Source organism: Falco cherrug, chromosome Z, assembly GCF_023634085.1.
Source record: "Falco cherrug isolate bFalChe1 chromosome Z, bFalChe1.pri, whole genome shotgun sequence".
NCBI lineage: Eukaryota > Metazoa > Chordata > Aves > Falconiformes > Falconidae > Falco > Falco cherrug.
The window spans coordinates 36121879-36135019 of record NC_073720.1 but is presented as its reverse complement, the minus strand read 5'-3'; the positions used below and the strand labels follow the sequence as shown (position 1 = coordinate 36135019).

The following is a 13141-nucleotide window of genomic DNA, read 5'->3' as shown; positions in this document are numbered from 1 at the left end:
TAAGGGATAAATGTCTGTGCTACATGGTGGTCTCCTTTAGAAGTATCATTTCAAACTACAAGCAGACACTGCAGGTCACTTAAAAATTTTTGATTTATAAACAAAGCAACTGTAGAAGAAAACAGTGTTACTCTCTGTAGATTCACAATCCTCTTGATATAAACAGTGACTAACAAGTTTGTTAGAGTGAATTAGACCTTTCTTTTGTCTTTGGAACATGTCATGGCCAATTAATACTTCTGTATACATGAAATAAATGGAACACTATTCTAAAGATAATAAAAGCTGAAAAAGGTAAAACTATGCATCTGGGGAATATGTACCTTTACCTTGATATTAATATGTTAGTTCCCATGTTATTTCAGACTACAGTCCCCCAGCACAGTGGTACTGCATACATTTACAACATTCTTTAAGTAACACACAAAGATAATATGAACATGCTTTTCATCTTTTTCTAAATATTCACTCATTTGAATGTCTGCTGTAGCTTTTATATCAGCATTTACTTCACTCCACTGAAAAGAAAAATTATTTCCCATAGTTAAAGAAACTGATCAAAGCACACAAGGTGTTATGTTTATTATGTGGATATATTAAAATACAATTGAAAACTCTATAAATAAACATATTATATGCAGAGAATATAGTACAGCCAAACAGATACAAAAGACTATACACATGTTCAGTATTATCACAGAAATCACAAGCAACTTATATTAAAGAAAAGTCAAAGGTCACTGATACATAACCCTTTCTACTGAGCAGAAAAATAAATGGCTTATCCAGCCCTCTTCTTCCCTCCTCCCTTTTAATTGTTATGTAATTGTTCACAGGAATTGGTTAGGGAGACAGTGAAATAGCGTTGCCTGTAACTGTCTGTCTGTCTACGATAGCAGAAAGATTTATCCTATCAGTCTACTCAGCAAGACATACGCTCTACCCACCATACTCCTACGTAAAAAAATACCAAGCTCTCTCTCAAGGAACAAGCCCACAGGTCACAAACCCCACTATCTTCAGTGATCAAATTACCATGGCCTCACACAAGTATACTTACATCCCACTGAGAAAACATAGTTAACTGCCAGCTTTAGAACACAACACTTAATTCCTAATTAATAGTCACCAAATCTGATGATAAGTTAGCTCAACACTGCTGCCAAAACGGTACTTGAACTGTGATACTACACTTCACTATTATTATTTCCAGGAAGCCTTCTTACACAGAGAAAAAACTACCAGTTTCAAAAGAACCAGAGCTGTGTATTAGGCACTCATAGAGTACCTACGAGAACCACAAAAAGAACGACATTTCTGCCTCTGGTATGCACCAGGTGAAGGATTCCCCCAACAGACAGGACACGCTGCGGTACAGAAAGCCACTGTGTGGTACTGACTCCAGTGGTAGCCACGCATGCTGCCAAAGATGTGCCAAGTCTGAAACAGCTGGTGGGAAAAACCACTGTGAAGACCAGAAGAAAAAAATTCCATTCTCACAGATCAGCTGCGGACATGGTAGGTTCAGAAGCCTCACAATGGAAGAAGCCTTTCAACTTCCTCCTCGAAGAAATAGGGGACCAACATTTCACCTTCTTTTAATAAGGCACTTGCTATTTTTCTGGATAGGATTAGATGGACCCACTTACTTGATTTTGGCAGAAATGGCATGACTGCCTGCCAACACATTCCTTACATTCATAACAAATAATGACATGAATAGCATGAATAGTGAATTTGGATGTGATGACTGCTGGAAAATAATTGACAATGGCAAAAGAGACACTTTGGGCAAATGAATCAGAATGGAAAGGGATTCAGGAATGGCAGGAGCAGAGTTTCCTTTTCCCCTGACCTCCTTCATCTTTGACCAGCAGGGTTTGAAAAATGATATGGAGGAGCAACAAAGCTATCCAGTACTTCCTCCTGACATACACAATTGATATCTAATCACGCAAAAGGATAAGGCTCATCTTTTTTAATACAGGGTAACTCACCCACTTCTTTCAGAATTCATCCTTGATGTGAGAATGCCTGACGGAAACAGGTAACCTGCTAAGGTGAAAAGTGAATTCCAACTTCATTCATAAGCTGAGTAAATTCACGTCAGGGTTACTTTTAGAAAAGAAAATATACTTACTAAGACCCTGAACAAAGTCTGTTTAGACCGTATCAAGTTTGGATTCTCAGCAAACTACAGGGAACAGACCTGAGGCTGCACTTTTATTTGGAAGAAGGTATTTAATACGCATTTCAGGGCAGAGGGTATACACACTTTCTTACCACATGAGCAAAGATTGCTCACATGCACTTATTTATCTTTCAAGATGGACACGCAGTTTCAGTCACTACAGTGTGATCTTCTAGAAAAAGTCAACTAATTGATAAAAGTATCCACCACACTGAAGTACCCTAGGATTTGCAAGGGGAACAAGGAAATTACTTTTTATAGACTGGTGAGAAACTATTTTTTTTAATACTTCAAGTGGTAAAAGTTTAGAAATGGATGGAATCAGTTGTGTCTTATGTGCTAACAAAAAGTGTTGCTTAATACATATCTTTGGACTTGATTTTGAATCTTGCCAAAAATTTCCTGTCCTAAATGAAACCTAAAACAACAAATGCTGGAAAAGGTAAATAAAATTTGGCTAACACACTTCACTAGTAGTTTAACCCTTAAGTCCCAATATAACAATTAATCATCAGAACAATAACCAAACTAAAAATGTGTATCCACCCACACAGGAGGATGTATTTCAATCTGAGAAGATACTGAAAAAAGAAGGAATAAAAGGCTTAATTGTTAAAGCATTAAACATGTCAAGAACTGGCTGTGTCAGGGATCTGACTGGTTTTTTTTGGAAACGCATGGTTATTGCCCAGCAGGCCCTCAACTCCTTTTCACTGCTGGTTGTCTTTCCACTGCTCTTGGTGCAAAGACTGACTAAATTTGCAAAAAAAAAAAAGAGAAGTGATTTTTAAAGTCAATATTTGAAACATTTACTACTTCCCTTCAGCTCTATCTGGGGCTATGAAAGTAACAGATAAGAAGAAACACAAAAGAAAGCCGTAACTTCAATCTTCAGCAGCAGATACTTCCACTTAGTTTTACAGGTACTATAAAACAAATTTAAAATCAAGAGGGGGAAAAAAATCTTAATTTTTTCATTCAAGTGGCCAAGATTACCATAAAAAAACAAAACAAACAAAACAAAAAAACCCCAACACCAAACCCAAAGAAAATTGGGATAAAGAATGGTAAGGTTTTATTGCTGAGAACATGCAGAGTACTTCTCCAAGTCTCCTACTCTGCTCCTTTGCAGAATTCACCCCAAATGTGAAAGCCAGCTGGACTGTAACTATGTTTTCTTGAATACTCCTCCCAGACCCAGGAACAGCAAACAATACAAAGAATCAGAGCAATGATGGAGAGGCAATGGTAATATACTACCTATCTGACTGACAAAGATCCATCTTCACAGAACCATCAACTATTGTAAATTTTGTAAAGATATAAAATAAGGTATCCATGATAATTCTTATAAGAATTCCACCATTTTGATTTACTTTTGAATTCACATACTTTTTGAGACTAATATTAAAAAAAGTCTGAAGGATCATGAAATTTCGGTATCACTGTATTGCAATACTGCAAAAAACATCTCAGATTCTGGAGGAAAGCTTCATAAACATATAAACATGTTTTAGATTTCATGCATATTTTATGCATATAGATAGATATTTAAAACAATTTTATATGTAGTACATACATATCAGTTGCAAACATGTGTATCTATAAAAATTGAAATTGATTTAATAGGCATGTAGATAACTTAAGGGTAAACATACTTTGAAATAAGAATACATATGGCCTTATGCTTACAAAACACACATTCAAGAAAAAGAAATTACCCTTAAGAGAGAAAAAAACCTTAAAATTAGTATTTCTAATGGACTACATACAACCATACAAAATACTATACATTTTTTGTTGCCAACAATTAAACTGGTGTACCGTGAACTTACCCACAGATCGGTGTACTTTCATCTGATCCAATTCTTCTTCAAGATTCAGTCTACAAAAGAAGAAATAAAAATGTAACAACCACAGAACAATCACATACATGCCACTAAAAATGTTTAAAAAAGGAAACCAAATCCATATCGGTATATTACTGGGGAAAACGTTGTTAACACCAAGGAATTAGTTTTAATTTGATGACACTTAGCATATTTCAAACATAAGGAGTCATTTGTACAACAGGTGACTAAAACTTCTATATCTGAACTTACAAAATTCAGATATAATGTTGGTTTTAACATACACTAAGAAGTTTCAGACAGTCATTTTATGTAAGGAAATGCCTGAGATGAAAAGGAGACCAGTAAAGGTGGAATCCTGTTAAGAGGGGAATAAGTATTCAGTCTTAGGGGAAAGCACCAGCCAACCTTGTGCAGATATACCTTACCACTCCTCTTTTTCCAGCGACCATCTGAGAAATACTTGAGAAACTTACTATTATATTTGAGAAAATTATTATTATGCCTCCTATGCTTTTTCAGACCTGATCTACTACTGCATTACTACTATAGTTTGTCCTGTCATATCAACCAGGTAAGGTCTGTACAACAAAATCTCTGAATTACTGGTTTTCATTCCATTAAAATCACATACAAATGCAGTTGTCCGGATTCCAATGCTAAAGTTTCAAAGTCACATTGTGAAATACTAGAATGAATGACATTAATTTAAACAGTTCATTTATACTTGTGTTTTCTGACACGATCTTTAACAATACAGTTGTGCACTAACTTAGCAATAAAGTCCCCACATTTTAACCTAGGATCCTACAGTAAACAGAACACTGGGCAGTCCTTTAATATGCAAACTTTGCTTAAAATATAAACTGATGTCCTGTAGAAATGCATATTATTCTAGCTCCATTCTGAACACCGGATTGCCAATCTTCTCACAGCCATTTCTGCTGTACTCTGAACTGCTGCATGGGAAATTTATGATTTACGAAATCCCTCTGGGATAAGGCACAAAGAAATGGCTGCCAAAATATCTGCTAATGTAAGGAAAGGATTTAAAAAAAAGGTCTTTCAGTATACAACTTATTTAAAGCACATTATATGTTAAATGCATCCCTGACTCAGCTGTAACACACAAAGTAAAGAAAATGAGAAACACGAAAAGTTGAAGTGACTTGATTTGCATGACACATAAAGACTTCAGCTACTTCCACGATCACTCAGCTGCCCTCACAGGTCGACTTTCTTTGCTCTTCTTTCATTCTCCATGCCCCAGTCATCATCAATTTCTATAATGCAGACTTGGTGGCCTTTACCTCCACTGTTCTAACTCTTCACAGCATGTTCACTTTTTGGACTGAATAGCAAAACATGTCCTTGAAAAAACATTCTCTGTTTACATAATTAAAAGACTATATTCAACATTACATGCTTCCTGCTTGAACCTCCACCTTCTGGACATGTTATTTTTCACCTTCAAAAAAATTTTTTGAATGAACACATGCTTACATGCATCTATACATACTGCCTGCCACACACTAAGTGAAAGCTTACAATGATAATTGTACAAGATTTTAAAAAAGATTTAACTTTTGCATAATTTTTTTTTAGGGTGATGAAAGACATGCAGAAGTAAATACATGATATGAAGTAAGTAAAGGGGTAGGTTTATAGTCTGAATATCTGAAGCACTTCCAAATAAATTAATTTGTGAAATAGTCTCCAACTGAAGTTATGATATATCTAAGCTGGAAATATGTCAGACAAGCTTAGACAAGAAATTACGATTTGTAATACAAGATCCAACCCATACAAGTCAGTGACTGGCTTGCATGAATGATAGAAATGCCCAACTGGGTTAGACCAGCACTGGGTCCATCCATCACCAATGCTCTGCCTCCAGCAGAGGCAAAAGCAGATGCAACTCAGGAGAGAGCACAAGCCTAACAGTTTATGCAGTCTGATTCCCAACTTTCCATCCTGAAAGTGGCACATAAGCACTACCCTTTGTTTCCCTTGCTTTAACTTGCCCCCTGCTAAAAGGACCTTTCCTCCAATCCCACAAGAATGGAACTTCTTTATAACCTTTCATGCAGAGCCTTGTCAAAGGCAATTGGGAAATACAGATCACTGTTACCGCATAGTTATTGTTACCCTTCTGCAATTGCAGCAGGTTAATGAAGCAGGATTTCCCCTTACAGGAGCCACACCGACGCTTCCCCAACAAAACTGTGTTTATCTGTGCTCAGTGATCAGTCTCCCATTTTTGGTGTCTCGCCCCTTCTCCTAAAGACAGCCTGCCACCTTCCCAGGTATGGCCGCAGTCAGGCTCACGCGTCTGCCGCTCCCTCTGGAGCCAACCCCACTGACAGTCGCTGCAGCACACGGCAGCCCACTGGCACAGTGGCTGCTCCCAATGCAGCTGCAGTTCAGTAATTGCACAATCCAGTTTCTTCACGCTCCTCGGGGTGTGAAGATCCTAACGCCAAGATATTAACAAATAACATACCTGCCTGACCTCCTAATTGCTGTATAGTTACTTCAAACAGATCAAACACCTTAGATCTATCTCCTACAAAGAATACATGAGTCGTTGGCACCTTCTTAGCATCTTCAGCATCTTAACGCCAGGGAAGACTGAGGCAAAGATTCACTGAGCTGTTCTTTCATGGCATTGTAAACCCACAAATTTCCTAACTGGCTGCTTATTTACGAAAAATGTTACTATCTAGCTTAAGAATCTTTGAAAACCGCCCTTCCAAGAGCTTTTTTTGCCCCCTCAGCTTTCCACTTGCATTTGTCCTGCCACTGTTCATGCGCGTACCTGTCCGCACCAATGCAAGCTTATGTTTTAAACACTGACCTTTCCTCTGTGAAGGTCACATAAACTTCCCCAGTGAGTCTCTACAGAAAGTTTTTTAACACTGTTTTGGGGTGGTGGCTGGTTTGTTGGGGTTTTTTTAATGTCACTTTTTAAATTGTAGCACATATTTCAGGTGGGTTTCAGCTGCAGTACCTTTCTTAACAGCCTCCAGCTGTTCATAGCCTTTCTGTACTGCTTGTTCTAGTGTTTGGAGGGTTGCAGATTTTTGACTCTAGTTGCTTCATTTTTATGTGGCTCCCTTTCTGCAAAGTTAATATTCCCAGTCCAATTGATTTAGTCCACTCTCTTCTGCTACTATTCAAATCTAATTTAGAAAAAAGAAGAAAAAAACCAGGCTGTCACATGAACCCATCATAAAGGATGAGATGTGGGGAAAGGCCTCACCTCTTTTTCTTGGAAAGTCACAGAGCAAATAATCCTGGAAGTCATGTCCAGCCACTTAATTCAGAAGAAGGTGATTCCTTCCTGGAATCAGCAAGCACAGATTTCCCAAGGGAAAAATCGTGCTTTACCAACCTGACTGCCTCTGTAAGGAGATGACTGGCTGTAAGAATAAAGGTAGAGCAGGCAATGGTGTATACCTTGAATTTGGCAAGGAATTTGAGATGGTCTCCCACCTCCTTATCACCAAGTAGTTGAGATCTGAATTGAAAACTAGGTAAGGTGGCTGGGAAATTGGCTGGACTGTTAGGCTCAAAGAGTGATGATTTGTAGTGCAGAGTCCAACTGGCAGCTAGTAATTAAAAGCATCCCTCAGGGATCCATACCAGAACCAATACTGTTCAATATCTTTATTAACAACCTCAAAGATGGGTTAGAGTTGCTCTCAGCAGGTTCACAGATGATATAAAACTAAAGGGAGTAACTGATACACTCACTAGAGGGCTGGACCACTGCTCACAGAGACCTCATAGGTGGAAAAAATAGGCTGATGGGAACTTCATGAAGTTCACCAAAGGCAAAGTCCTGCCAGAACAACTCTTGACAACAGGTCATTCTAGGACATGAACTGGCTGGAAAGCAGCTTTTCAGAAAAAAGTAGGTTACTTCTGGGCAACAAGTTGAACATTTGGTAGTGACATGCCTTTGTGGCAAAGGCTAAGAACATACTAGCTGTATGGGCAAGAGTATAGTCAAATTGGGTTTACAAAATTGATTCTCTTTGGCACTTCTGAGACTGCATGTATGGCTGTGTCTTGTTTTGGGCTTCTCCAACAAAGACACTGACCTGTTAGATTAAGTCTAGCAAAGGGGGACCAAACGGTCAGGGACTGAGCACATGATTTACAATAACAAGGTGAAAGATCTGAGTATTCAGTCCTAGGAGAAGCAAAGATTTTATTGCTGTCTACCTAATGCAAGGGTACCAAAAAGATGGAGTTTGACTCTTCCCAGGGAGCACAGTGGATGATACGAAATCCAAGGGGCACAAATTAGAATACATCAAATTCCAACTAGATATAAAAAAGGAATTGCTCATTAGGCTGGCCAGACCCTGGACCAGTCACCCAGAAAGGTTCTGATATCTCCATCCTTGGGCTTCATCTCCTCCATCTTCTGTCAAAACTTGATAAGATCCTTCCCAAAATGCCACTTTGAGCAGCAGGTTGGACAAGACAGTTTCCAGAGGCTCCTTCCAAGCTGCATGATTCTGTACTTCTCCTTGTATTGAGGTAACTATTACAGAGAGGCTTTCTCTCTAATGCTTTTTAAGTTCTGTGTACCATTCAACATCCAGACAGTATTCTTCCTTTTGGTTTCTAAGATTATTTGTTCTAAAAAAGTTACTTATTCCACAAAATTTTTGTACCTCTACATCTTGCCTTGCAAGATAATGATGCAGGCTCCATGTGGATAGTTGAAACCTTCCATGATTACAGCCTGTCCTTCACAACTCGTTGAATCTCCCTTTTTATTTCTGCATCGTCAGCATCCTGATGAAGAGATCAGCAGTACAATCTCACTGCTACTTATTTATTATTAAAATACAGGACTTCTATGCAAAAGCATTACACAGTGTTCCCTTTTTCTGTAATACCTGTCTGTTAATTACACTTCAATAATCCTTTTCATACAGTGACACTCTCTCACCAGGTAATCCTACTCTGTCATTCCTGCAAAGCTAGTTCCCAGGCAACACTGTACCACACAGATTACTCTTCCTCCAGGTCACTGAAAAGCCTAGTGTGTCAGGATTGTCATCTGATGCCAAGCAGTCTCGCTCCACATCTTGTTTCCTGGGCTTCTGGCACAGAAGTACTTGTAAATTATTTCTTCATACTGTTGATTAATACGTCAGTCAACTATTGTTGACAATTTTTTTTAAAATAAACCAGCTTTCCTTATCTTATCTAAAACACCCACTTCCTCCTATCCTTAGAAAGAGTCTCTTTACTGCAGGAGCGTTCTTGGTGCAAGAGGACACTGTCACCTCAGCTAGACACCAGGTCTCATTTTTTCACCTAAGAGACTAGATTCCTCCTAGCAAACAGAATGTTGTCCTTTCCCAAGATTTATGCTTTTTGCAGCAGTACATTAAAACATGTCTTGTATGTAGATGTCATGTATGTAGACATGTCACATTAAAGCAAACTGAATAAATTGCATTTCACTGGGGAGACTGCTACCTGCATCCTGATCTTACTTTTTGTTCAGTCGGGGGAAGCTTACATAGGTATATAGCCTCCCTTTTTTGAACCAATTCCTGTCATCCTATCCTACCCTAATTAGTTGTTTGTTCGTTTCTTGGTTTCTTTTTTTTTCTGATCTCTGAAGCCTGGCAATCTTCAGTTCACAAACTTGTTAAGTTTTGCATGCACAGACTGGGCCACTCAAGGTCAACACAGCACTGAGCAAATTTCTAAGCGTTTAACTCATTTGGGAACAGATTCTGTATTGATTTCTATTCAATCCTTTCTTTTGGAAAAACAAATTTAATGCAACAAAATCTTCAAATTAATTTCCTACAGAATTTTTATAGTAAATATAGAGCTATGGAGAAAAACAAAAATATGTAATTTGTATCATTATACAAAATCACGAGATGCTAAAGGAATGTACAAGTAACTGGCTTTTTATCAGGACTGTGTGCAGTCAAGTGGGTTTTTTACTATTATTCATAAGTCTTTTTACATTTCAAGGCAAAAGACAGAGCAAAAATTGCAATGTGAAGAACAACATAGAGAAGCAAGTAGCTCTTCCTTCTTTTCTGTTTGTTCCCAAACTCCGTAGTAAAACATGCTCTGATACATTTGAATATATTTAATGTGCTATTCTAGCTACAACTTGTAAAAACAAGACAAGTCACCTGTATACGCATTATAACAAAAAATACCAAGCACCTGGGTTAAGAAAGTAAATACTTCTTCAGATAGGAAGGGGACCACAGTTAGGACTTGCCTTTAGAGCCCCACTTGCAAGAAAACCAGACATTGAGTAGGAGTTATCATTACTTTTCTCAAAGCAATGTTCAGTTCTCTAAAATTCACCACAAAAGTACTGTAGCCTGCGCATTTTGTTACAAGAGTGCAGCTCAACAAAAAAGAGGAAAGGGTGTAATGTTGTCTTCTTTAAGAACCTACAAAAATCTGGAAACAGCCAGCTGTCTGTTTTGAAGCTGTAATGCAAAACATGGAGAATGCTTTCAGTTTATCCTTTCACAAGTCTCCTATGACAATATGTCAGCTGAAAAGCAAGGTTCTCTCCAGTTCTCTCTTTCATGCTACGTGTTGGTTTTGCTTGAGCAAGCAAATAAAATCTATAGCACATAAATTTTATAAATCTGTATTTTTCAAGGAAGACAAATGATCTGCCTTTTTCAAATTGAAATGTTTAAATTCTATGGTTGTATTTAAGTTTTTGTGTTATTTCAGTCAGCATCTCGTAAGCACGATCTCACTATGATGTCTAGTGCACAATTAAAAAATCTCTACCTTCTAAGCATTTTACAAGAAGCAGATTTTAAGTTCCACTTGTACAGGGAAGAGCTAGAAACTGAAGTTCATTTACAGATGATACCTCTGTACAAAAGGAGGACTATGATGTACGTAGGCATGGAAGTGCTGCTAAGCACATCAACAAAACAAAACAAACAAGAAAGGAATGAACAAGGAGAACTATGCAGTCCTGCGGTTAAGGCTGATGAACCAGAAGAAAAAAAAAGGAAAAAAAAAAAAAAGATGAGGCCTATGGAAAAACTTAACATAGACAACAGATGTGATTAGGGTTCTAAATTGTATACATATAGCAATGCAGAACTCAAAAAAAAGTCTATGCTAATCATAATAGGAAAAAAAAAACTTTCCTTTGGAAAAAAGGGTTTGCTCTATAGACTCAGTGAAGACAGACCTTTGAACCATAACTTAAGAATGAATGATGAGATTTGAATACAACGGGAAAATGCAGGTCAAGAGGAATGATGAACAAACCTGAGTGTGAGTATAAATTGATCACTTCCAGCTTGTAATAAATTCACATCTTGACAGCTTTTCTCTTGACAAAGTCAAAGGCTACTACTGCATTTTACAGTCTCTGTCACATTTATGCTGTGTATTCATTCTACTGTTTAATTCAACTTATAAAAAGGGAAGTTCCTAGGATGTAATTTAACAATAGAAAGATACCAGACATGACCTTTGGGCAAATGTTTATCAAATACTGTGAAGTATTCTGCCAACTTAAACATTTTTTTATATTGATACATGGACTAAGTGATACATGCAAGTGAAAACTTGCAGGGTGATAAACTCCAGAATTCTGTAAGTAAGCTCTTAACCATTAATAAATTGACAAAAAAACCCCTCTAGAAACAGAAATACAACCTAAGTAAATTTCAATGTTTTTCAAAAACTGTTCAGAATTGTCTCTGAAAACTTGCATAAAACATCTTCTAGCTGTACACATGAATCGCATTAAGCAAAGGAGATTCATTACTAGGAACACCTCTCAGCGATTCAGATGAAAAGTAAGTAACGACTCAGTTAAACTTTAAGTTCCATTAAACTCCTATCTGCAGTGGTAATGCTAACACGGTGAGCCACTTCTAAAAGCTTGCAATGTTGAAACTGCAGTTACCATTTGGCCTCTATCTAGATGCATTCTTTACAGAGGTTCATTTCAATCACTTTGGTCTGGGTTTTTTAAGCTGAAAAGCTATAAAACATTTTCAAAACATGAAAACCAACTCTTTTCTGACAGCAATGGGACAGGTCTTTTCAGTCTTGGTTAGTTTATAGTCAAGGTTTCTAGAGTCCTAAAGAAGACTGTATAGCTGAAAAACATACCCTGAATATTTACAGTAATACCCTACCAAATTTGCCAATAACAAAGGTTACATAAATGAGTGACTTACATGACTGCTACTTCTAATTTTAAGAACAAATACACTAATCCTGTATCTTTAGATAAACTGTAAATCTTATTTAGAGTCATAGAATCATTTAGGTTGGAAAAGACCTTTAAGATCATCAAGTCATTTAAAATATGTACTCAGCTCCCACACTTTTCTGCTCAGGACCACTTTCTAAAGAGGGATGAAAAAAAGGCTGGTTTGCAATGTGCTTGAAAGAGTAATAAAACCAGTGGACTGGGAAGAATCCAGAATTTATGACTCCTTCCAGAAACAACACCTTGCTCTTGTTTATACTGAAATGTTTGTATTTTACAGCAGCTTTGTTAAGTTCAAATGATAGCCCATCAGATGGGAGAAAAGTGACTTCAAGTCATACAAAGCCTAGAGACTGGTATGCTGCTTTTCACCTTTACACAGACCTAAAACTGCCTCATGGCCTTGAGCCTTCTGCCTGGAAAGGTTATGCTGTTTGTAAGTATATCTCATAGAATGTGACTCTATTCCTTCAGTAAATCTTTCTCAGTGATAAGCATTTTTTAATCTGGTTTCAAAACAAGTTGAAAACCCACAGAGATCTTCTGACAATATAATCTAATGCAAAATACTTGAAAGTTTACTTTATTGACAAGAAGTAGTTCAGGAGAGCAGCAGTCCCTGCTGCTTTAGATTACATGGCCAGAGAACAACCTCCACCTCATTCCTAGCCAAGGAGAATTTACCAAGTCCTTGAATTAACAGGAATCAGCACCCTAAATTAGTAGAAACCTACTGGCACTTCCTAGAATACTGTCACTATCTTCTAATATGGCAGATCAGAAGTAGAATCGTGTCTTTGTTTTCATACCACGAGAACAACCTCAAAGTGGTTTGTT

General features: G+C 37.5%; 1 protein-coding gene across 3 annotated transcripts in view; it reads right to left on the bottom strand.

Moving 5' to 3' along the window:
- The window catches only part of CNTLN (centlein), a 198014-nt gene that overhangs the window by 68447 nt on the left and 116426 nt on the right, over window positions 1–13141 (bottom strand). For all 3 annotated transcript variants that reach the window (XM_055699169.1, XM_055699168.1, XM_055699170.1), the window contains one exon: window positions 4027–4076. In XM_055699169.1, coding sequence (XP_055555144.1) covers window positions 4027–4076 — 50 coding nt within the window. The remainder of the gene's footprint in view (window positions 1–4026; window positions 4077–13141) is intronic.